This window comes from Trichomycterus rosablanca, chromosome 20, assembly GCF_030014385.1.
Source record: "Trichomycterus rosablanca isolate fTriRos1 chromosome 20, fTriRos1.hap1, whole genome shotgun sequence".
In the NCBI taxonomy this organism is placed as follows: Eukaryota; Metazoa; Chordata; class Actinopteri; order Siluriformes; family Trichomycteridae; genus Trichomycterus; species Trichomycterus rosablanca.
This window is the reverse complement of record NC_086007.1, coordinates 21,173,664-21,200,384: the sequence shown is the minus strand read 5'-3', so window position 1 is coordinate 21,200,384 and position 26,721 is coordinate 21,173,664. Positions and strand designations below refer to the sequence as shown.

At 40.0% G+C, this 26,721-nt stretch overlaps 1 protein-coding gene across 1 annotated transcript; it reads right to left on the bottom strand.

The window, feature by feature from the left end:
• Positions 1-3,044: 3,044 nt before the first annotated feature.
• On the bottom strand, positions 3,045-23,173 carry ywhae1 (tyrosine 3-monooxygenase/tryptophan 5-monooxygenase activation protein, epsilon polypeptide 1). The gene is made up of 6 exons (XM_063017260.1): positions 22,986-23,173; positions 15,551-15,750; positions 15,355-15,461; positions 13,081-13,287; positions 8,949-9,085; positions 3,045-4,137 (listed from the first exon to the last, which is right to left on the bottom strand). The coding sequence occupies exons 1-6, from the start codon at positions 23,047-23,049 to the stop codon at positions 4,085-4,087; spliced, it is 768 nt and encodes a 255-aa protein (XP_062873330.1). The 5' UTR covers positions 23,050-23,173; the 3' UTR covers positions 3,045-4,084.
• Between the last annotated feature and the right edge of the window lie 3,548 nt (positions 23,174-26,721).

The following is a 26,721-nucleotide window of genomic DNA, read 5'->3' as shown; positions in this document are numbered from 1 at the left end:
AAAATATATGAAAGTTTAATTTTTATCATTACATTATGGAAAATAATGAATTTTATCACAATATGCTAATTTTTTGAGAAGAACCTGTAGAAGCACTTTATAGTTCCACAATTACTGACTGTAGTCCATCTGTTTCTCTACATACCTTTTTAGCCTGCTTTCGTCCTGTTCCTTAATGGTCAGGACCCCCACAGAGCAGGTGTTATTTAGGTGGTGGATCATTCTCAGCCCTGCAATTACAATGACATGGTGGTGGTGTGTTAGTGTGTGTTGTGCTGGTATGAGTGGAGTCCACTCACTGTCCACTCTATTAGACACTCCATCCTAGTCGGTCCACCTTGTAGATGTAAAGTCAGAGACGATCGCTCATCCACTGCTGCTGTTTGAGTTGGTGCTGTTGACTGGATGTTTTTGGTTGGTGGACTATTGGAGAATGAAGCTAACCCACGCCGCGTCTGACACGTGGGCAGCAGCCGTATGTATTCTGTCACCTACACTTTTGACGAGTGCAATCCGGATCAGAACTGTGGACGGAGAGACACACCCTGACACTCTTTTTCCCGTCTCTGTGCAGGCGCCGTCAATGAGCCAGCAGAGGTCGTAATTGCATTAGTCATGAGAGAGAGACCCTATCCAGCTTTAATATCCCACCCCTACCTGAACAACAGGCCAATCGTTGTTCATGTGGCTGCTCAGCCCAGCCCGCAGGCAGAGCCGAGACTCGACACGATGTGTTTGAGATCCCAACTCTGGCACAATGGTACGTCTAGCCAACAACATGGTAAAGACAAGAACCGTTTGTGAAGCGACTGACATTGATGCCCCCGGATGGACGTCAAAAAGGGCATTTGTTAGGATTTTACTGTCATGTTTTTAAACACATTGGTTACATTCATGACAGAACAGGTAGTTACTTGTCATACAAGATTCATCAGTTCACAAGTTTAATGTCAAACACAAATTGTCAAGGAAAATTTTGTATCTCCAATTCACCTCACTTGGATGTCTTTGGACTGTAGGAGGAAACTGGAGCTTCCGGAGGAAACCAAGGCAGACCCAGGGAGAACATGCAAACTCCACACAAAAAGGACCCAGACTGACCCACCTGGGGATAGAACCCAGGACCTTCTTGCTGTTGGAATTGTGTTGACAGCTTTCAAAGTTAGGAATTTGTACATTCATACACTTATTGTTTAACTACCACTTTATCCTGCTCAGGGTTGCGATGAGTCCCATTCATTGGGCAGAAAACACCCCCGACAGGTCGCCAGTACATCACAGGGCAAGCACACATACACACTTAGGGCAACTTTTAGTAGCTCAAATTGGCCTGACTGCATGTCTTTGTCAGCCAGGGAATCAAACCCAGGCTCTTCTTTTTGTGAGGCAACAGCTCCACTGTGCCACCATGCCACCCAAGTTGAGAATTGTGGTTACATTTTATTCTTAAAATATTTTTATATTATTCGTAAAAACAAAGCCACTTATTTATGAAAGTAGAACTACTTATTTTTAAATTAAATATTCTATTAAATTCTTAAAACAACCACATTCTACTTAAAATATCAAAAAAATGAAACAATAAAACAATTCTCTTTTTAAAATAGAATGAAATTTTTTCTAAAATATAATCTTTTATCTTACAATAGAGCTATTTTATTCTTAAAATAGTTTCCAAATATTTAAATAAAAAAAATACTTTTTTTCTTGAAATGTACCAAGTCTCATACTTTTTTTTTTTTTAATTATCGTCTTATTTTACTTTTAAAATAAGATGTTTTTTATTCTTAAAACACAGCTTTTCTTTTGAGTTTTTTTAGTATTGGAATACTTTTTAAATAAATATGAAATGTTAATAATATTATAATTATTAAATCATATAATATTGAATGTAACATTTCTCAAAATATAATCATTTAAACATAGAATTTGCCTTAATACTTATAAAACTTTTATCTTTAAATATTATAATTATTGTTTCTTTTTTGTGAGGCAACAGCTCTACCAACTGTGCCACCATGCCACCCAAGTTGAGAATTGTGGTTACATTTTATTCTTAAAATGTTTTTATATTATTCTTAAAAACGAAACCACTTATAGTAGAACTACTTGTTTTTAAATTAAATATTTCATTAAATTATTAAACATACTACGTAAAAAATGAAAAACAATTATTTAAATAGAATTACCTTATTTCTAAAACATAACTAGTTTCTAAATATCTAAATTTAAAAAAAACTTTTTAAAATTCACTAATTCGCAAAGAAACTTATTTTGAATTATCATCTTATTTCACTTTATTCTTAAAAGTTTTTTTAAATATTGGAATACTTTTTAAATATATATTTAATATTAATAATACATTTATTAAATAATTTTTCAAATTTATTCATTTTTAAACAGAATTTGGCTTTATTTTTAAAATATAGCTTTTATCTTGAAATATCACAAATACTCACGTTATTCCTTAAATATTTTTATTTTAACTGGGTTACCTAATTTTATAAAAAGCATTTCTATAATATACCCACCTTTAAAAAAAACAAGCCACTAAGCCATTGTGCCGCCCTACAGTAAATGTATTTATTTATTAGGATTTTAATGTCATGTTTTATACACTTTGGACAATTTTGTATCTCCAGTTCACCTCATTTGCACAGCTTTGGACTGTTGGAGGATACCCGAGCTCCCAGAGGAAATCCACACAGACACGGGGAGAACATGCAAACTCCACACAAAGAACCTGAACCACCCCTCCTACAGTAGATAAGTGTATTAAAATACCAAGTAGCTCTGCAAGAGACCATTTTTCTACATTTCATTTCCTTGTTTCAGCTCTGCTTTATCCTGGTCAGGATCGTTTGGAAGTTCGGTTTCCCCGGAATCACTGGGCACAATGCAGTAACGCACCCCATTTCTGTATGTAGACTCCCAACTGGCAAATAACGGTCTATTTCAATTTGTCCCTCGAGCGCCCCCAGGAAACAGATGTGTAACCAAGCATGGAAAAAAACGTACACATGTAAAATACTTAAAGCACGATGTTTTACTTGAGGCAGTTTTATTTGAACTTCACTGTTAATTCCATGCTGTTTCTCTGTATGAACAATAATACAGATTCTATGTCTGTGGCTCCAGTCAATTTTCCAGTAGTACAAATTGGCTTCAAATGAAACGGAAACAAAAAGTACAGAGGAGACTGTATGCGATATAGACATTTAGGGGGAGAAGGAACACTGACTATTGAATTTACTAAGGAGAGCTTTAAATGAACGTTATTAATGCTTCTTTTTTCTTTTTCTTTAAATCTTACCAAACAGCCAATGGAGACTCTGCATTTGAGTTCTAAAAGCATCAAGACTCCTTGGATTTTTAGAGCTGTAACTATCCATCACCGGCATCGGCCTAAATGTGCATAATACAGTATTTTAGCACAAATTACAGTCTGCACCACTACAATCACTATGTAACTCCTACTTCCCGATGCTAAGCATTTTTGCTTCCACGCGGACGTCAAGAAACTCGCAAACCTCTTTTTGAAAATCTAAACGAACGAAGAGCACTTTTTCTCTCTCTCGCCCTTTTTAAGGTTTTAATGATTAACTGCATTCGATAATTGCACTAACACAAATATTACAGCTCCGACAACTAATAGCCTAATAGTAGACGTATCAGTAATAGTAATAAAAGTTAATTTTGCAATTACATTAAGAAAAAAAACTCAAATATATCCAGCAACCGATAAAATGTTGAGGAATAACGCAAATAAACGTAAAAAAAAAAAGAAAGAAACAATGTACCAAGACACACACATGAAAAAAAAAAAATAATCCAAAACTCTTAAGCTCTGCCCATTCAAAATGACAACGAATGTTTTTAAAGTGGTTTCTTATTTCAGTTAAAGGGTTAAAAAAATAAATTAAAAAAATGGAAAAAAGAACAAAAAAATTATTAAAAATAAAACAAGGGGGTAACGGGGGCATCAAGCGTTGTCGTTCTTGAGGTCGGGCTTGGTGCCCCCCTTTGTGAGTGGGTTTTGAGAAAGGGGTTGAGCGGGCTGGAGTCTCGTATTGGCGGTGATGTCTCACTGGTTCTCGTCCTCCACATCTTGCAGCGCCTCTTTATTCTGTTCTTCACCTTTCGAGAGACAGATGACGTTTAGATATATTTAATCATCAATTTAGCACGTTTTAGGTTTTATTAGAACACACAACAACAAACCGTTAAATCTGTGCAGTGGTTGTTACAACTGAAGCTCTTTCCCGTGGATAAATAAACACATGCAATAAAGGCAAAATGCTTAACAGTGCCGAGTGTGAAAGTGACTTCTTGTTAGGGATGTAACGATGCACCACAAGACAGTTAAAAATCGGTGCACATGTGCCACGATTCGAATCGATTATTCATTTAAGATGAATCGATATTCACTTTAAACAGCAGAAGGCACTGGCGCGCTATTCACCTCACCTGGTTGACAGCGCTTCACAAAGTTGCCAGGTAGGGAATCTTTCAGCCAAATTTATTTCTATGAGGATACTTTCTTAATTTGTATTATTCATTTATTATTCATTTATTTATATAATGCTGGATTTGTTTTAAAATTTCATTTCAGATTTTTTTTACACAATAAGCATCATAGTTTAGGGGGGAAAAAAATCGCATCGTGAACCCAGTATCGTATCGCATAGTGGGTAGAGTGTATCGTTACATCCCTACTTCTTATACAGGTTTTCCCATATCGGCCCTGAAAGCAAGTCCTCTGTTAGGTAAAGCCAACAAAGAAGAAATCGCTTGCTTCGATGATGAGGTGCACGACTGATCATAGTGCCAAGACTACATTACTACTACCACCTAGTATAGACAAAGGCGCAGAGCTTGGGGGTTCTTGGTCATAGAAACTTGTGGTGATCAGGGATGTTGGGTTGCTGTCGTCCTGCCTCTCTTGTCCGATCACTCAGGTTTGATGACTGTGGGGAGATGGGCGCTGATGTCCTGTGAAAGCCTTCATGACCTTGTTACCTGCTTGCTCTCCCTTTTAGTTATGCTGTAATAATTAGGGCTGCCGGAGTCTAAAACTCTCTGTAAAACTGTTTGTCAACTAGCATTGTACATTATTAACTACATTCTCTGTTGTTTTACCCCGAGGGCATTCTGATGGAAACCTGTTCACCCGCCGAGGTTAAGGATTAAAGTCGAGACTGCCGGGACAACGATGCTGCTCCTGTCAGATGTGACGGGTCTGGAGTAATTGCAACGACAAGAAATCACTACAGACTTTATTGAAGACTAGAGCGGATAACTCTATTATTATTTAATTGTTTATTTATCTATTTATTACCAGTTATGACTTTTAGATCATTTAATTCTGTGTTTGTATGATTTGTGTAAATCTTGTATTTATTTAAAGTATCCTCCAGGCCACACAAGAAGGATGGGCCCTGCTGAGTCTGGTTCCTCTCAAGGTTTCTTCCTGTAATTTTCAGGGAGTTTTTCCTTGCCACAGTCGCCCTCGGCTTGCTCAACAGGGGTTTTTGTATCTGTTGGTCCTGGATTTTGTAAAGTTGCTTTGAGACAATGTATATTGTAAAAAGCGCTATATAAATAAAGTTGACCTTAATACTGGACAGCTTTAATACCAGATGAAAAAGGCGGGTTGATGCGCTGGAGTACATTTATGGCATTTAGTGGACGCTTTTATCCAAAGCGACTTACAATTATGACAAAAAAAATTTGGGCAATTGAGGGTTGAGGGCTTTGCTCAGGGATCAAACATTGACAACCTGATTATGGTGGGGCTTAAACCAGCAACCTTCTGATTTCTAGTCCCCTTCCTGGCAACTTGATTGTGGTGGGGCTTGAACCAACAACCTTCTGATTACTTGTCCCCTGCCTTGTACTATGTGCCAAAGATGCCCTTGAGTACAAAAATAAATGGTCACTGGTAGCATAAGTTTCCATTCCATTTCCAGTATTTAGCAGATGCTTTTATCCAAAGCGACTTACAGTACTGTGACAGTATACAGTCTAAGCAATTGAGGGTTAAGGGCCCTACTCAAGGGTCCAACAGTGGCAACCTGGCAGTGGTGGGGCTTGAACCAGCGACCTTTCGATTACCAGTCCAGTACCTTAACCACTAGGCTACAACTGCCAGCATCAGACTTCAACCAAGCAGGGATTTACATCAGACAACACGAGCTCTACTTTAAGATAAACAGTAGTATAGTAACACACTATAAATCTGGACATGTTAAACTAACAACCAGTGCAAGATTCATTTTAAGTTTGCAAACTAAACGGTAAAGAGTAAAGTCGGGACTCAAACCCACCACCATTCTTCGTTTGATAGCCCAAAGCTCCACCAATTAGGCAAACTGTTTAAATGGCGTAGTTTGATGGCATTTTAAGGCATGATTGATATTATGTTTGAATTTGCTTCTTGTATTCGTCTTTTTATTGTGGGTTCATTTTATATTTTCATTTTTATGGCTGTGAGGTGGTTAAAACTGTTCTTGTGTCGTCTTGTGCAAGAATTTCATGTATGGTTCCAGGCATGTGTACTTTCTTGGTGTATTTGGGGCTACCATCAGATTGTGCTTAATCATAATAGGTTGGGGTTTTTTCTCCTTTTATCAGGTGTTGGTGGGTTATTTTACATGTCATATGGGAATGACTAGGTCTATGTGGTGTGTCTTTCCTGCTATCATAGCCTTGTCATATTCCAGATCTGTAAGTTTGTATACTACTGATGATGGGGTGGTCTGGTGTGTACGAGTGCAGCATGAAGTCTCGCATCAATCCCACTTGCAAAACTGCAACAATTAGAGTCATCAGTTCTTAAACTATTTAAAAACAAAAATCAGCTTTTTTTTTTTTTTTTTGGGAGTGTGTTGCGGGCATCAAAAAAAGCGTAGCCACACATCCACCGCACACCTTAGAGGCAATATAAAGCACAGCAACCATGAGCATTATGTCTGGACGAAATATCAGACTAAACTGTGAAACACCAACACCCCAATAGACTCGGAGCCAGACTTGACAAAACTCTGGAGCAGGTATGGCAATCTTTGAGTCTGTAATTGTTAACCAGAATTAATTCCCGTCCGTGTCATGCAGCTTAACTCGGTAGATCCAGTTCTGTCTTCATTTTGATAGAAAGGAATATTAAATGTAAACCTCATTGGCTAGGGTATGAATTTCTAATTCAGTGTATAATTAAAAGTGCCATTATGAAGTAGCTGCCAATTCCTAATCGTAACTCCACTGACCGCTCCATCTGAGAAACGAACCCAGGACCTTCTTGCTGTGAGGTGACAGTGCTACCCACCGAGCCACCCTCCTTCTAACTTAGAGCGCCCAGCCGCTTCCTATCACCTGCTAGTATCACATACAAAGAGCCACACTATGCTTCATGTGACCTCACCTTCTACTCGTGCAAGAACCCAGACCAGTCCTGGAGATCACATATAACACTGGCAGCGGTAAGAGACCCTGTCTGACCTTCCCTCCTTCGAACACGGCTACTTTCTTTGTGTGGACGCCCAGCCAGTTCGGTAGCTCTACCGAGATGCCGAGTGTCTTCAATAATGTATTTTTAATAGGGATGTAACGATACACTCTACCCACGATGCGATGCTATTTACGATACTGGGTTCACGATACGATTTTTTTTAAACTGAAATTGAATTGAATCAAATTATGACAAAGTTTCTGTTTATTATTTCACTTTACAAAAATAAAATAAAATAATGTATTTGAGCTCATCTTTTATTTATCTACATAATTAATGGCCTTTTATTTCTGCGGTAGGTACAAACTATGCAAAACAATTTTGAATTAAGCTGAAAACCCCTGAATCTGGCAACCAGGCATAGTCCCAGTGACGTTGACCAGGCAAGCTGTATACCGCCAGTGCCCTCTGCTGTTTAAAGTGATTATCAATTAATTATACATGTCAAATCGATTTGAATCGTGGAATTTTTGAATGTCTTGTGGTGCATCGTTACGTCCCTAATTTTTAATGATCAAAATATATTCTACACCGCCGTGATAAGCAAATTACGATTACAGACCGAAGCTTGCACACATCTGCATAGTTTTGTCAGTGTAATCTCCATACAGCTGTTAATGCCGGAACATGCTTAAGAGACAACTACTTTTCTGAATTTAGTAAAAACCTTGACACAGAGGTTTAGGCAAGTGAGTGGCAACACAGTCAGCAAACATAGTGGAAGAAATGACCTCACTTACAAATACAGTTTGTGGCCAATTGACATTTTTCCCTTTAAGAATCTGGAAATGGAACAGTAAGAAAAGTGGAGGGCAAGACAGATGTTAAAATGTATGGATAAATGGCTGATTGAAATGGCATGACATGATACCGCTAATCAGACTAAAAGGTAAAAACAGAAACACCTTTGATATCATATATTAGACTAAAATGCTGCATTCAGCCTTTTCTGGACGTTGGTAGTGAGCCACAGTTATCAGTGGTCAGTACTTTCACTACTTTTTATTATGATACAGCATTTTAACAAATCGATATAACATTTTTTGATTATTTTTATATGCATTTTTGTCCCTTTTTCTCCCAATTTAGCGCAGCCAATCCGCTGCTGGGGACCCCAACGGCGTCCAAAATAACATACACCCTTGGTCCACCAATCCTGGTGTGTCGGGCGAATGTACAATCCTGGTACATTCGTGTGTATGGTCGGCTTAGCATATGGAGAGCCACACTCCACTTTCTGTACAGGCTCCTTGGAAAACCAAGTTCCTTACACGGCGTTGACGACCCCGCGCCCAGCCGACCCGTAGCAGAACCCAGAGAGCTCAAACCGGAGAGCTGGTGTGCTAGCGGATTATCCCGCTACGCCACCTGGGCGCACACAAATCGATATTTTGGAAAGTATGATCAATGTCTACTGAAGAATTTGTGAAATCATGCTTACCATCTCCCTGCATATCTGAAGTCCATAGTGTCAGATTATCACGTAACAACTGCATGATGAGTGTGGAGTCCTTGTAGCTTTCTTCACTCAATGTGTCCAGCTCAGCAATAGCATCATCGAAAGCCGCCTTTGCCAACCTAAATAAAAATTTAACTGTTTAATTTGGCATTTGGCTAAAATACAAATATCTACGCATAACTAAGAAAAAAACAAGGTATGTAATTAAAAAAAATTGCCTTAATTCATATAATTAGTTTATAGTAAATACAATCATGCTTGAAAAAGTTGAAGGTACAGTAGTGTTCAAAAAAATAGCAGTGATTTTAAAAAAGTGCATAAATGCAAATGCACTGAAAATACTACACTTTTAATTCTAAATCAAAACATTAACAACATTTAGCCAGTTTGTGTTCATCCTTTACAGAAAGTTAAGAAAAACGAATATTAGGCTGTTCAAAAAAATAGCAGTGCCAGCATTTTTCTTTAAAAACTCAAAAAATTTATCTATAAACTGAAAATGTTTGAGGTTTCACTTTACTTTAAATTACTGAACTAATATTTAGTGGCATAACAATTGTTTCTGAGATCTGTGTTGCATGGAGTCGACACACTTCTGGCACCTCTGAACGGGTATTCCAGTCCAGGATGATTACACTACATTCCACAGTTCTTCTGCAATTTTGGGTTTTACACATTTCAGATTTCAGCCCACAAGTTCTCTATGGGATTGAGGTCAGGGGATTGTGCTGGTCACTATTACCTCAATCTTGTTTGTCTGTAACCAAGATGTTTTGGGTCATTGTCATGTTGAAACACCCATTTTAAGGACATTTCTTCTTCGACATAGGGCAACATGATCTCCTCAAGTATTCTGATATATTTAAACTGATCCATGATCCTTCGTATGTGATAAATAGACGTAACACCATGCTTTACTGACTTCACAGTGTACTTTGGCTCGAATTCAGTGCTCGAGGGTCATCTGACATACTGTCTACGGCCACTTGACCCAAAAAGAACAATTTTGCTTTCACCAGTCCACAAATGTTGAGCCATTTCTCTTTGGACCAGTCAATGTGTTCTTTGGGAAATGTTAACCCATTCAGGACATGTCTTTTTCTTAATAACGTAACTTTGCGAGGAGTTCTTGCTGGTAAATTGGCTTCACTTAATTATCTTCTGTACTCACTGGGAACTTCAGATGTTCCTTGATCTTTCTGGAGGTGATCACTGGCTGAACCTTTGCCATTCTGGCTATTCTTTGATCCATTCAAACAGTAGTTCCACGCTTCCTTCTGCATCTTTCAGGTTTTGGTTTTCACTTTAAGGTATTTGAGATCATTTTAGCTGAGCAGCCGATAATTTGCTGCACTTCTCTGTATGTTTTTTCCCTCTAAAATCAACTTTTTAATCAAAGTACGCTGTTCATCAGAACAATGTCTGGAACAACCCATTTTACCCAGTATTTCAGAAGGAAATGTGCTATGACCAAGCTGTGCAACATTTGCCTCCCGCCTACCTTAAATAAGGGCCAAAATTGACACCCGTTCTTCTGCAGAATGAATGACTTCACCAATTGAACTCCTCACTGCTATTATTTTGAACAACCTCCTTTCAATCAATGCTTCGATTACTCAGAATGAACGGCATGCACGTCCTAATTGTTGGGTTTGTTTTGTTTTCAATACTCTACTACACTTTCAAGTAAATTTTTTGCTATGTAGAAATAGCATTTCTACTAAAAACAGTGATTTATCAAGTTAATGGTGTTGGACTGCTATTTTTTTGAACACCACTGTAAAAGAGGAAGACGACAGCCAGAAACAAACTGGATGGATCCAATAACAGAAAGAATAAACGAGCCACTAAGATGCCTGAAAACACAAACAGAACACAGGATACTCTGGGGAAACACTATCCATATGGCTGTGGCACATTCCCAAGCCATATGCCCATTTCCCAAACTAACAATAGATAGACAAAGACAATAGGCGTCAGCACAGGCTTCCTCAATTCCATGTAAAGCAAATTCCTCCAACGTGGTTCATTTGTGACACGTTTGCCCTTGATGAGCCATGTTAAAGGAGTCTCAGTGTTAGGCCACAATTAAGATACTGTAGCTTGTCATACAAATATTTGAGTTGCATAGGTGACGCAGTGATAAAACACACTAGCACACCAGAGCTGGGATTTTGAATACATCGTATCGAATCACAGCTCTGCCATCCGGGCTAGGCTGGGCGGCCACATGAACAACGCTTGGTTGTTGTTTAGGGTGGGATGAGCTGGACTAGGGTTCCTCATAACTGGTGCAATTACGACCTATTAAATACATCTTTGATGTCCTTGGGGTCTGATAAAAAACAACAAACATATATACAGTGTATCACAAAAGTGAGTACACCCCTCACATTTCTGCAGATATTGAAGTATATCTTTTCATGGGACAACACTGACAAAATGACACTTTGACACAATGAAAAGTAGTCTGTGTGCAGCTTATATAACAGTGTAAATTTATTCTTCCCTCAAAATAACTCAATATACAGCCATTAATGTCTAAACCACTGGCAACAAAAGTGAGTACACCCCTTAGTGAAAGTTCCTGAAGTGTCAATATTTTGTGTGGCCACCATTATTTCCCAGAACTGCCTTAACTCTCCTGGGCATGGAGTTTACCAGAGCTTCACAGGTTGCCACTGGAATGCTTTTTCACTCCTCCATGACGACATCACGGAGCTGGCGGATATTTGAGACTTTGCGCTCCTCCACCTTCCGCTTGAGGATGCCCCAAAGATGTTCTATTGGGTTTAGGTCTGGAGACATGCTTGGCCAGTCCATCACCTTTACCCTCAGCCTCTTCAATAAAGCAGTGGTCGTCTTAGAGGTGTGTTTTGGGTCATTATCATGCTGGAACACTGCCCTGCGACCCAGTTTCCGGAGGAAGGGGATCATGCTCTGCTTCAGTATTTCACAATACATATTGGAGTTCATGTGTCCCTCAATGAAATGTAACTCCCCAACACCTGCTGCACTCATGCAGCCCCAGACCATGGCATTCCCACCACCAGGCTTGACTGTAGGCATGACACACTTATCTTTGTACTCCTCACCTGATTGCCGCCACACATGCTTGAGACCATCTGAACCAAACAAATTAATCTTGGTCTCATCAGACCATAGGACATGGTTCCAGTAATCCATGTCCTTTGTTGACATGTCTTCAGCAAACTGTTTGCGGGCTTTCTTGTGTAGAGACTTCAGAAGAGGCTTCCTTCTGGGGTGACAGCCATGCAGACCAATTTGATGTAGTGTGCGGCGTATGGTCTGAGCACTGACAGGCTGACCCCCCACCTTTTCAATCTCTGCAGCAATGCTGACAGCACTCCTGCGCCTAGCTTTCAAAGACAGCAGTTGGATGTGACGCTGAGCATGTGCACTCAGCTTCTTTGGACGACCAACGCGAGGTCTGTTCTGAGTGGACCCTGCTCTTTTAAAACGCTGGATGATCTTGGCCACTGTGCTGCAGCTCAGTTTCAGGGTGTTGGCAATCTTCTTGTAGCCTTGGCCATCTTCATGTAGTGCAACAATTCGTCTTTTAAAATCCTCAGAGAGTTCTTTGCCATGAGGTGCAATGTTGGAACTTTCAGTGACCAGTATGAGAGAGTGTGAGAGCTGTACTACTAAATTAAACACACCTGCTCACTATGCACACCTGAGACCTAGTAACACTAACAAATCACATGACATTTTGGAGGGAAAATGACAAGCAGTGCTCAATTTGGACATTTAGGGGTGTAGTCTCTTAGGGGTGTACTCACTTTTGTTGCCGGTGGTTTAGACATTAATGGCTGTATATTGAGTTATTTTGAGGGAAGAATAAATTTACACTGTTATATAAGCTGCACACAGACTACTTTTCATTGTGTCAAAGTGTCATTTTGTCAGTGTTGTCCCATGAAAAGATACTTAAATATCTGCAGAAATGTGAGGGGTGTACTCACTTTTGTGATACACTGTACACATCCACCTGCTTAAAACTTAGCTAGCTTAGCAAAAGTTGGACAATTAGTAGATTTTTAGAGCGGAGCTTTCTACATACATAAATAAATAGCAAAATCTAAACACAAACCTGCATGCACGGTCAGGAGAATTGAGGATTTCATAATAGAATACAGAGAAGTTAAGAGCAAGACCCAAGCGAATGGGGTGTGTAGGTTGAAGGTCCGTCATTGCAATATCACTAGCAGCTTTGTAAGCGACCAAACTGTTTTCTGCAGCCTCCTTCCTGTCGTTTCCTGTGGCAAACTCGGCAAGATACCTGTGGTAGTCTCCCTTCCTGCAAAATCAAAGGGGTGTGAAAAAAGCCGGGGTTACGACAGTTGCATTCATTCATCACTTTCATTCTGTACAGTTATTAAATTGCAATTGATGGGTCCAATCAGTTGTTTCTTTTGCTGGTGACATAAAAACCACCTCGTTTCTACACTCACGGTCATTTTATCAGCTCCACTTATCATATAGAAGCACATTGTAGTTCTACAATTACTGACTGTCGTCCATCTGTTTCTCTGCATGCTTTGTCAGCCCCCTTTCATGCTGTTCTTCAATGGTCAGGACCCCCACAGAGCAGGTATTATTTGGGTGGTGGATCATTTATAGCATTGCAGTGACACTGGTGAGTGGTGGTGGTGGTGGTGTGTTAGTGTGTGTTGTGCTGGTATGAGTGGATAAGACACAGCAATACTGATGGAGTTTTTAAACACCTCACTGTCACTGCAGTGCTGAGAATGATCCATTACCCAAATAATACCTGCTCTGTGGGGGTCCTGACCATTGAAGAACAGGGTGAATGCAGGCTAAAAACGTATGTAGAGAAACAGATGGACTACAGTCAGTAATTGTAGAACAACATGCTTCTATATGGTAAGTGGAGCTGATAAAATGGACAGTGTGTAGAAACAAGGAGGTGGTTTAGAAAAACGTTGGTTATTTGTAGGTGTAAACACTGGTACCGTCTACCCTACACTGACTACCTATTCATTGCTAGTAATAATGATAAATTGATGCCCATATAAAGAGAGCCATTCTAATAGCACTTGGACTAAATCCTAAGCATTACGATGTAAAAAGTCTAGGGTGCTTTTTACAGATATAAATAAGCAGACTGAGCGTAGAGGTCATCACACTAGCACACCACTGCGGAGTGTTCGAATCTCAGCACAGCAAAATTTAACTATATGCAAATTAAGAGCAAAGCAATCTGGCGATTACCAATAGAAACTGGAAATTAAGCAGAGTGGTACAGGCTTAATCTCCAAGTGGTATCTCCATTACAGCGAAATGAGAGCCTATTCTAAATGGAAGGCAGCAGACGGCAGCGAATGCAAAAAACAACAGCAATGTGCAATCCTGTTACATTGATCGCACAGTGATTTATTGGCAAGCAATTTCCCTCCAGAAATTTTATTTTCCGGTAAAAACTGGGTGGGGCCACTCAGGTGGCGCAGCGGTAAAAAGAGACGCGCTGCAACCAGGGCTGGATTCTGAGAACGTGGTATCGAATCCAGCCTTGCTTTACCGGTTCGAAGCCGAGTGGCTATATGAGCAACGATTGGCCGGTTGCTCATGTGGGGGGTGGGACAAAGAACCGGATGTGGGTCTCTCTCTGTCAGAATGCGATTGCGTTCTCTGCCGGCTGGTTGGAGGCGCTTGCACAGAGATGAGAGAGGGTGCCTTTAGGGTGTGTCTCTCCGCATGCAACGCTGGGTGGCGCCAAACTCGTCAATGTGTGGGTGGCAAAGATGCATCTGGCTGCTGCTCGTGTTTCGGAGGGGATACGGGTTAGCTTCGATCACCTCCGTCAGGGCAGGGTTCGGCATAGACAGAGAGGAAGCACGATGCTAATTGAACAATTGGATGCGCTAAAAAGGGGAGAAAAAGGGGTAAAAATTAAAAAAATAATAATAATAAATGGGTGAGAAGGTATGTGATTTGTGGTCAAATTGTTTTTTCCATACGCTCTACAGATACTAGTCGGTTAGATACAACGTACTGCCATGTCGTTGGCTTTTTTTTTTCTGTCAGTAAAACCATGGCAACAAAATGCTCACAGGCAATAATAACACTGCCAGTGTAAATGGATAGTAATCATGCACTTGCCCCAAGAGAGATTGTTTTTTTTCTTCTAATTCTATTTATTTATTTACATTATATTAACATTTCATACAACTTAGAGTATCTGGTCGTGGAATAGTATGAACAGATCGTGTTACATTTTTTGAGGCATACAGACATCACGTTCAATGCTATTCAAATATGACTAGGTTTTCCTAAGCTTTTCTGCCAATAGCACAACCAACATCATTAATCTTCACTGCCTCTCAAACAAATGAAACATACGTACATTTTGTAGTAAAACACCTTGGACTCTCCTGAATTAGCAGCAGGAATTAGATGCTTGTCCAAAACATCAAGGATGTCGTTGCAAATAGACTTCAGCTCGGTCTCAACCTGAATAGGAAACACGGTACAGATGAGACGAAAGAATCTTACAATCTCTAAAGCAATTTTGGTTTGGTCACCTGGATTGACACACGTACCGTTTGCCTGTACTCCCGGATCATTTTCAGTTTATCTTCTCCACCCTTGCTTTCTTCTTTCTGCTCGATGCTACTGATTATCCTCCAGGATGCTCTTCTTGCACCGATGACGTTTTTATACGCCACTGATAGCAGGTTTCTCTCTTCGACTGTCAGCTCAACGTCCATTCCGGCTACCTTCTTCATGGAGTCAACCATTTCTATAAAAAAAAAAAAAAATTGGCAGTCAACTCGTGCAACAAATCCTACCATCATGCTGTTCGTGAGGACGGTAATGACAGGACATTTTTAATTCCTTTGTAGCTCTTTAGTATTACTGCTAAGTGTAATCACAGTTAACAGACTGCATGTGTGTGGTCTAGAAATAAAGCAACCTTACATTAAACTAGGCACATAATGTTTTGAACATGCTGAATGACATTAATTTATTAAAGTTGACGCCAATAAAATGTAAAGTGCTGCTGCAGCCTTTATCACAACAAGACCTTTACCTGGTCATAAGGTCAAATTTTAGGCCAGAAACATAAATTGTCACCTGATTTTTTTTTTTTTACTGCTGTAGTTCAATGCAGCAGCATACTGAGCTATTATATAGCTAATATACATATACAAATTGCCATGGTGATGGTGGACGCTGGCGCATTTGGCTGCCGCTACCGTTACCGTATTTTACCGTATTTTACCGTATTTTATTGTATTTTTATCGTTTTTCGTTTTCATCTTTTTACACACCTTGTGGATCTATTTCTTTTAAGTTACTTTTGATACTTTTATTTGTGCTTTTGATACTTTTTGTTCTTTCTACTGTACATCGCGTCTGCGGCCGGTGGTGAACGGTGGATGAGTTTTCCTGGGATCGGCACGATGTTGAACTATTCCGTTGACCAGCTGAGGAAGTTCAACAACTGCACTACCCCATCGTGTATTTCAGTCATCAAACAGCTTGGACTCCTTCGCCGGCCTCGTTATATTCACAGGGGCTCCCGGAGAAAGCTTGTTTATCTTCGAAACGGTAACGCTATTCCATCCTTCTGGTCAGCCGTGCGCACTGTCGCTCCGCAAACACGTCATCAGAGCGCTGCTGCCTTGCACACCAGTAGCGGTGTAGTCTCCATGACAACGCTGTCCACGGAGTGGGATGGGAAACGCGGAGTGGACTTAGCAAATCTCCGTTCTCTTCCTCGTTCCTCACAGCCAACTACACAACAATACCACTTGAAAATGGCATTGCTTAATGTTCGTTCACTCAACACAAAAAGTACTGTACTCAGTGAATTTATATCTGACAGTGAACTAGACTTTTTCTGTCTCACTGAAACTTGGCATAAACCCTTGGATTATTTTACGTTAAATCAGACCACGCCAATGGGATACTCGTATATTGATGAACCTCGTATGGAAGGGCGAGGTGGTGGTGTTGCTGCAGTCTATAGGGATGATATTAAAATAACCACTTTGTCTTTTCCTGCTGCTCTTTCTTTTGAACACCTGGCTTTCAAGTTGTCAGGGCCAACTCCTCTGGTCACTGCTGTAGTTTATCGTCCGCCAAAGCCAAACGCTTCCTTTCTCTCTGATTTTTCAGATTTTTTAACCCAGCTTAGTGCCCTCTCATCCTCTGTACTGCTTATGGGTGATTTTAACATCCATATTGATGACAACAACTGTAAATTTGCCAGGGAATTTTTGGAATTGTTACAGTGTTTTAATTTCACACAACATATACATTTTCCAACTCATAAAAAAGGTCATACTCTTGACCTTGTCTGCTCTACTGGTGTCCTAGTTCATCAGCCGTCCAGCCATGACCTTACTGTCTCTGATCATTTGACAATCATCATGGACATTGAGGTCACTAGGCCCATCACTAGAGCTAAACGTAAAATATCCTTCAGGAATCTTCAATATATCTCTCCCTCTGCTTTCTCAGATTCTCTTGTTAAAAAGATGTCTGTCTGTCCTGTACTGTCTAGTAATTCATCTGACCTTGTCGATTACTATAATGACATACTCGCCTCATGTCTTGATGAGCTGGCTCCTTTGAGAACCAAATTTGTTTCATTTAGTCATTCTGCACCATGGTACACAATTGAGCTTCACCAAATGAAATCCCGTAAACGCCAGCTTGAAAGACTTTATAAGAAAACCGGTCTAACAGTACATTATCAGATTTATTCTGATTATCTTCAACATTACAAAGACGCTCTTACGGCAGCCCGATCCACTTACTATTCCGAACTCATACATGCTGGATCAACAAATCCTAAGACTCTCTTTTCCACAATAAATAAACTTCTCAAACCAGTTGACAATACTACCAATTCCTTTACAGTTGACAAGTGTAACTCTTACCTCTCATTTTTTCAAACAAAAGTTGAGAATATCCACAATTTTCTGACAGTTTCCCCTGTCATCTCTGTTTCTCCGCCTATCTCATCTCAATTTATTACCCAGCCTCTGTCTCAGTTCTCACCTGTGTCTCTTTTGGACCTATCTGAGATCTTAACAGGGATGCGAAGCTCCACTTGTGTTTTGGATCCTGCTCCATCAAAACTTGTTAAGGGTTGTTTTCCAGTTATCTCATCACTTATCACAGAGATAATCAATTCCTCTCTTAGTTCTGGCTCAGTCCCTCAATCACTCAAATTGGCTGCTGTTACTCCCATACTTAAAAAACCTGGACTTGACTAACATTATGAGTAACTTTCGGCCCATTTCCAATCTTCCATTTCTGTCGAAAATACTGGAACGTGTTGTTGCCTCACAGCTCAAAGATCACCTAAATTCCAATAATCTATTTGAATCATTTCAGTCTGGTTTCCGCCCCCAGCACAGCACTGAGTCAGCCCTCCTCAAAGTCACAAATGACCTTCTTCTTTCCTCAGACTCTGGACAAATTAATATTCTCGTCCTCCTTGATCTTACTGCAGCTTTTGACACCATTAATCACTCCATTCTTCTGTCCCGCCTTGAATCCTCTGTCAACATCACTGGTACTGCCCTTTTGTGGTTAAGGTCATATCTCATAAACAGACAACAGTTTGTTAATATCAACAATTGTAGTTCTGCCATTGCTCCACTGTCCCAAGGCGTTCCCCAAGGCTCAGTGTTAGGTCCCCTTTTGTTTATTCTTTATATGCTCCCCCTTGGTGACATCATACGTCGGCATGGTTTACATTTCCACTGCTATGCTGATGATATTCAGCTTTACATCTCCTCCAAATCCATTAATACTGAACTTCACTCCACTCTGACAAATTGCATCACTGAAATGAAATTGTGGATGAAAGCTAATTTCCTCAAATTAAACTGTGAAAAATCAGATATGATCATCGTAGGTCCTACAACCCTGGCAAAAACCACAAAAAATTTTCAAATTACCATTGATAATGACACTTTGTCTCCGTCTTCTAACATCCGAAATCTTGGTGTAATTTTTGATAGCAACCTCTCTTTTGACCGCCATGTAAATCACATCACCAAAACTGCTTTCTTTCATCTAAAAAACATAGCACGTCTACGTCCATCACTCTCCTTTTCTGCCGCCGAAACCTTGATTCATGCTTTTATTACATCCAGAATTGATTATTGCAATAGCATCCTTTATGGTACATCTAACAAAATCCTAAAAAAACTTCAGTATATCCAGAATTCAGCTGCTCGCCTCCTTACTCATACTCGCTCCCGTGATCATATTACACCTGTTCTACAAAAACTTCATTGGCTTCCCGTTGCTCAACGCATTCAATTCAAAATTCTTCTATTCACTCACAAAGCTCTCCATAATCAGGCCCCATCCTACCTCACCGACCTGCTCCATCAGCACATTCCCTCCCGTAGCCTTCGCTCTTCTGAGGCTAACCTACTGTCCATACCCTCTAGGACCAAGCACCGGACCTGGGGTGACAGGGCCTTTTCCATAGCTGCTCCATCTTTATGGAATGCTCTCCCCAAACACCTACGAGATTGTCCTGACCTGTCCAAATTCAAGTCACTTCTCAAAACTCATCTATTCAGAGTGGCATTTAACTTGTAACAACACAAAATAAATGCTTTTATTTTTGCTATTCTTTTTAATAGTTTTTATACTTAGATCACGACAGAAATGTGAAGTCCTAGATCCTAAAACTTGTAAAGTTTTCAGTTTCCTGATTGCATGTAAATCTGTCCTGTTTCTGTCTAATTTTAAGAAATTGTTCTATATTTGTTGTTCTCTCTCATAATTTAGCTAATTTTTAATGAACTGTCTTATGCTGCTCTCTTTGTTTTTATCTTAATTATTCTTGATGTTGATGTACTATTTTGATTTTGTACTATGATTTGTATGGTGTATGTACGTATTTGTTTTGATTATTTGTCTTATGTAAAGCGTCTTTGAGTATCTTGAAAAGCGCTATATAAATAAAATGTATTATTATTTATTATTATTATATTCAAATAGGCACAATTGAATTATATTCAAATAGGTACACAAGAACGTTACAAGGGATCCTTTAAAATATTAAAAAGAATATTTTGAGCCAACACACACTTTTAATGCTGGTAATGACTTATTTAAATTCCCACAATAATTTGACACTTTATACTTTCCCCATGCAAAGTTAATGCCCATTATCATGGCATATAAAATAGCTTTTAAATGTCTGTAGGAGATTTGTATAGATGAAGTTCAGCAGGACTAACAGATTCAAGTGTTCACCTATTTAACCTGATAAAGGTAGAAAGAAAAGTTTTCCAATGTTTTCACTGATCATTGTCATTTAGATTTTGACACTTGCAACAAAGCTGTGACGGGGCAAAACATTTCACAATCAGCAGGTGAGCTAGTAAATAAGAGTATCACCATTTTGTATAAAAGAGGATCTAGTATAGGCTCAGGCTTTGCAAGAAAACATGGGTCATGAGATCGCTTTGTGCCAAACTTGGGACAGAACTGCCAATCAGCTCAAAGAGGACATCTCTCAATGCAAAATTCCACCATTAAATGTGAGTGACCTTCAAGCCATCCATTGGAAACGGTCATGCTACTGTGATTAACACGGGCTAGAAAACTGATGTCACTTAACACAGCCTACCACTACATAAAGAAATACAACCTGGAATTCTCTTCGAATACGAATCCTTTTTTGTCATTGCATTGTACTTGTACACTTACACAACGAAATTGAAATACAACCCCCCCCCCCCCTCTCTCGGTGCAAGGAAAAACAACCACAGCAAACAATAGTACTATTATATACAAATATAAATATAAAAAAAGCACTTAAACAAAACGGAAAAGAAGCTATTGCACATGTCCAATAAATGTCCAATTAAATTGAAATTTTTATTCATACATTCAGATGTTATTCATACATCAATCAATTCATAGCACACTGTTGAGTTCTCTGGTCCTGGGTTTACTCAGATGGACCAAAAAAGGTTATTTTGTGTGCGTGTTGCAGGCATCAAATACAGTTAAGCTGATTAGTGAAAAAAATGACAATCGTTTCTTAAAGATTAAAAAAAAGAACGAATCCAGAAATCTTATAAAAGTGCAAGCTGTCAATGTTGGGCCTCTAATAAGGCCCTGAACCTGTAATTCCTCACATTGTATTCAGCCTACTGTAAGTTGCTTAGGATACAAATTGCCCACTAAATGTCATAAAATGCATCTAGTGATTGTGGTGTATGTAATTAGGACCGTACTATTTGAAAACAGTAGCTGATGACTAATTGTCTAAAAAACATCTGTGGACTTTTCTAATCATATAATAATATGAGCAACAATGCTCTAATACTAGGCACTTTTCTGCAATTTTTTGTTTGTAGACCATGTGTAGATTATTGCATGTTCTACCTCTGTGGGTACTCCAGTTTTGTCTACTTGAAATCACCTTTAGGTATGAATAAGTGTGTGATGATGACAGACTAGGGCCCTGTCCTAAGTTTATCCCCAGCTTGCGCACAGTGATACTATAATATGGGATCAATATAAGCCTTTACTGAAAATTTGCATGTGGCATTTAAAGGATGCTTTTATTTAAAGCAACTAACATTTATGACTGAAAACAGTCTGAACAATTAAGGGGCAAGTGTCTTGATCAGGGGCCCAACAGAGTCAAGCTGGCAGTGGTGGAGATTACATTCTGATTACTAGTACAGTATCTTAACTGCTGAACTACCACTGTATAATATTTAAATCATTATCTAAATTGCAGTCATTAGTGTAAAGAACTATTTAAACAAAAGCTTGTGAAAATTAAATGTTCATGCTCCGTTCTCGCTCTAATACGACAGTGCTACCCACCAAGCAGCCCTTGAATATTAAATGTAACAATTTAACGATAAAAAGGCGGGGCCAATGCCATACACTTCTATAAGAAAACAGAGTTAAATACATGAAATGATAACATTAAATTGTTATTTGTGGTTACCAGTCAAACACTATACAGATGAATAAAAGGGCAAATGTTTTACCAACTCTTTAGTTAGTCCTACTTGGCTCAGATGTTTGTGTAAAGAAAATGACACTGTTCATTAGTATCCACAATACTTTAGGATTGTGACATTGACATATACCAAAAGACTATAGAAGTGTCAACCAGAGATGTAGAGATGTTCATTGGCTCATTGGTTAATGGTTTGGATAAACTCCACACAATTACAGATGTAATCAAATGGCTCAACAGAAGCACCATGTGAATGATTTATGATTTAAAGGTATAACAATAAGAAGCAAATTAAACTACAAATAATTGATCATGGCAAATACATGTACCTTGAATTAAAATGATGGGACGATTTTGGACACACAAAGATTTTGCACATCCTTAAATAAATACAATGATCCACTTTGGAAATTAGATTCCAGACTGGTCAGAAAATCCAACTGGTCTCCTTTTTGTCTTGCTGGGCCCATATGACCCCACAAAACTGTAGAAAAGCTTTGTTATAGCACAAGAGAACGTAACAGTACATGGACTCGTCTAATGAGTCACTATCAAACACAGAAAGGTGCTAAAAGACAGAACGCATGAGACGTGGGTAGACTTGATTACTTGGTTGGAGTAATCTAATTTGGTCTCAGCTACGCTAAGAGAGAAAACTGTACCCCCCACCACCCAGCTACACAGATCAGCTCGCCTCGCCCAATAACTGTCCGCCATTTTGTATGTTCCAGTAACGTCTCCATCTTCACCCAGAGCTCACACAAATAAACGTGAATAAACAGTTAACCAGTACAAAATTACATTCTTGTTAGTTTATAAACAAGTTACTAAGAAATAACTGTATATTATTTAAGCGTAATTACATTACCGCTAATTTACACTTCTGACTGAAATGTGCTAAGGAGCTAACAGCGCTAGCTAAGCAGCACTAGCGTTAGCATTGGTGAGCTAGCGCGTTAGCTATACCGAACTCTGCCGTCGGCTAAATTTAGCAAAAATGCTCTTACCATCGTATCTCTCCGCCTGCTCGGCGAGCTTAGCTTGATATACTAAATCTTCCCGGCTAACCATACTGACAGCGTGCAGTAGCGCACTTTAGTAAAGGATTAAGAACGGTACTGTGTCAATGAGTGACTAAATAAACCGGCAGGCCCTCGTAACTGCAGCCTGAGTGAACACCGCTGATACTCGACCGCCGGTCAAACTCAAGCACAAATGGCGGAAACTCACATCCGGGAACTTTGAACATGGGGTGTTTTAAAAATAGCCGACGCTGTTAAAATGTGTCAAATCAGGGAAAGTCCGCATGCGCAAGACGTCGCGCACGCGTAGTACATATATAACAACATGGCAAATAAAAGTGGCACACTCAACGAGTAGCGCACTACGTATATCGCCAAAACTAACGCATAACTGATCATGACAAATCTTTGACCTTCTTAGCTATAACAGCAACCACACTTTTGACTTTGAAGTATGTCTGTGAGAATTTGTGCCCATTTAGTCAAAACATGTCGACATTTGTTTGGCTGGGCACCAGTGGTGTAACTAGGAGCTCATGGGCCCCAGTGCAAAAAAAAAAAAAATTTGGGCCCCCCTCAACAAATTTCATATATATATATATATATATATATATACAGTGTATCACAAAAGTGAGTACACCCCTCACATTTCTGCAGATATTTAAGTATATCTTTTCATGGGACAACACTGACAAAATGACACTTTGACACAATGAAAAGTAGTCTGTGTGCAGCTTATATAACAGTGTAAATTTATTCTTCCCTCAAAATAACTCAATATACAGCCATTAATGTCTAAACCACCGGCAACAAAAGTGAGTACACCCCTAAGAGACTACACCCCTAAATGTCCAAATTGAGCACTGCTTGTCATTTTCCCTCCAAAATGTCATGTGACTCGTTAGTGTTACTAGGTCTCAGGTGTGCATAGGGAGCAGGTGTGTTCAATTTAGTAGTACAGCTCTCACACTCTCTCATACTGGTCACTGAAAGTTCCAACATGGCACCTCATGGCAAAGAACTCTCTGAGGATCTTAAAAGACGAATTGTTGCGCTACATGAAGATGGCCAAGGCTACAAGAAGATTGCCAACACCCTGAAACTGAGCTGCAGCACAGTGGCCAAGATCATCCAGCATTTTAAAAGAGCAGGGTCCACTCAGAACAGACCTCGCGTCGGTCGTCCAAAGAAGCCGAGTGCACGTGCTCAGCGTCACATCCAACTGCTGTCTTTGAAAGATAGGCGCAGGAGTGCTGTCAGCATTGCTGCAGAGATTAAAAAGGTGGGGGGTCAGCCTGTCAGTGCTCGGACCATACACCGCACACTACATCAAATTGGTCTGCATGGCCGTCACCCCAGAAGGAAGCCTCTTCTGAAGTCTCTACACCAGAAAGCCCGCAAACAGTTTGCTGAAGACATGTCAACAAAGGACATGGATTACTGGAACCATGTCCTATGGTCTGATGAGACCAAGATTAATTTGTTTGGTTCAGATGGTCTCAAGCATGTGTGGCGGCAATCAGGTGAGGAGTACAAAGATAAGTGTGTCATGCCTACAGTCAAGCATGGTGGTGGGAATGCCATGGTCTGGGGCTGCATGAGTGCAGCAGGTGTTGGGGAGTTACAATTCATTGAGGGACACATGAACTCCAATATGTACTGTGAAATACTGAAGCAGAGCATGATCCCCTCCCTCCGGAAACTGGGTCGCAGGGCAGTGTTCCAGCATGATAATGACCCCAAACACACCTCTAAGACGACCACTGCTTTATTGAAGAGGCTGAGGGTAAAGGTGATGGACTGGCCAAGCATGTCTCCAGACCTAAACCCAATAGAACATCTTTGGGGCATCCTCAAGCGGAAGGTGGAGGAGCGCAAAGTCTCGAATATCCGCCAGCTCCGTGATGTCGTCATGGAGGAGTGGAAAAGCATTCCAGTGGCAACCTGTGAAGCTCTGGTAAACTCCATGCCCAGGAGAGTTAAGGCAGTTCTGGGAAATAATGGTGGCCACACAAAATATTGACACTTCAGGAACTTTCACTAAGGGGTGTACTCACTTTTGTTGCCGGTGGTTTAGACATTAATGGCTGTATATTGAGTTATTTTGAGGGAAGAATAAATTTACACTGTTATATAAGCTGCACACAGACTACTTTTCATTGTGTCAAAGTGTCATATTGTCAGTGTTGACCCATGAAAAGATATACTTAAATATCTGCAGAAATGTGAGGGGTGTACTCACTTTTGTGATACACTGTATATATATATATATATATATATATATATATATATATATATATATATATATGAAATACATGAAGTTTTATTCCATATATATGGAATATATGGGGGGGGGGGGTCAGTCAGGTGGGTGGTTGAGTTCATGTCGTGGAGGGCCCCTCCCCCCACCATTGGCCCCAGTGCACCTAGTTACGCTACTGCTGGGCACTGATGTTGGTCAAGTAAGCCTTAATTGATGTTCCAGTTCATTCCTAAGCTGTTTAGTGGGGTTTAGATCAGGGCTCTGTGCAGGCAGTAGAACATGCAAAACTTCACACTGAAAGTGACAAATGAGGGTTTAACTCAGGATTTATCTTATTCAAGGTTGCGCTGGGTCTGATTCACTTGGCGAGAGGCCACTAGTCCAGCACAGGGCAAACACGCACACACACTTAGGCAATTTTTGTAGCTGCAGTTAACCTGACTGCATGTCTTTGGACTGTGGGAGGAAACCCACACAGACACGGGGAGAACGTGCAAACTCAACACATAAAGGACCCACACAACTCCACCTAGTAATCAAACCCAGCACACAAATGATTCCTTTTGGCAGCTTCTGTTAGGAGTCGTTTGATTTGGCCGGATGACATTTCTGACACTGCTGCTGCTATATGGGTATCACTGTCTCCTGACATCAAGAAGGTCCTGGGTTCGATTCCTAGGTGGAGTTGTGTGGGTCCTTTATGTGTTGAGTTTGCCTGTCCTCCCCGTGTCTGTGTGGGTTTCCTCCAACAATCCAAAGACATGCAGTCAGGCTAACTGGAGCTACAAAAATTGCCCAAGTGTATGTGTGTTTGCCATGTGCTGGACTTGGCCTCTCACCAAGTGAATCAGACCCACCGCAACCTTGAATAAGATAAAGCAATGGTAAAAGACAATGAATGAATATATTCAATTCTTCAGTCATCCTTAGTGCAGTAAATTACAAAACATCTTTAAATCTGTATAATTAATTTCATGCACCTGTTAGCAATGACTGTGGATACATTTACACTTTCAGCATTTAGCAGACGCTCTTATCCAGAGCGACTTACAGAAGTGCTTCTATAGTAAACATTACCTTACTCTAGTTTAAGTAGACAACAGTTGAAGAACATAAATCTGCTGAAACCCTAATAGAACCAAAGTTATTTTTTTTGTTGCAGGAAATGAATGTGTGTTAGTAAGTAAGTACATGTCAGCTTAAGTGCTTAGTAAAGAGGTGGGTTTTTAATCGTCTTTTGAAGACAGCGAGAGACTCAGATGTTCAAACAGACAAGGGAAGTTCGTTCCACCACTTGGGTGCAAGTACAGAGAAGAGCCTTGATGCTTGTCTTCCTTGAGTCCTGGGTGGAGGATCAAGTCGAGCGAGACTAGTGGCTCAGAGGTTGCAGGGTACAGAACGGGGTTTTATTAGACCTTGAAGGTAGCATGGGTTCACATACTTTTTTGTGCATATAGG

What these genes read in the sequence shown, in the direction of transcription:
- ywhae1 (XM_063017260.1), bottom strand. Translation starts at nt 23,049, where the DNA reads ATGGTTAGCCGGGAAGATTTAGTATATCAAGCTAAGCTCGCCGAGCAG. An exon ending in GCAGGCGGAGAGATACGATG is followed by an intron (nt 15,751 to 22,985) that starts GTAAGAGCATTT and finishes TTTTTTTTATAG; the next exon opens with AAATGGTTGACTCCATGAAG. An exon ending in AAGGTGTTTTACTACAAAAT is followed by an intron (nt 13,288 to 15,354) that starts GTACGTATGTTT and finishes TTGATTTTGCAG; the next exon opens with GAAGGGAGACTACCACAGGT.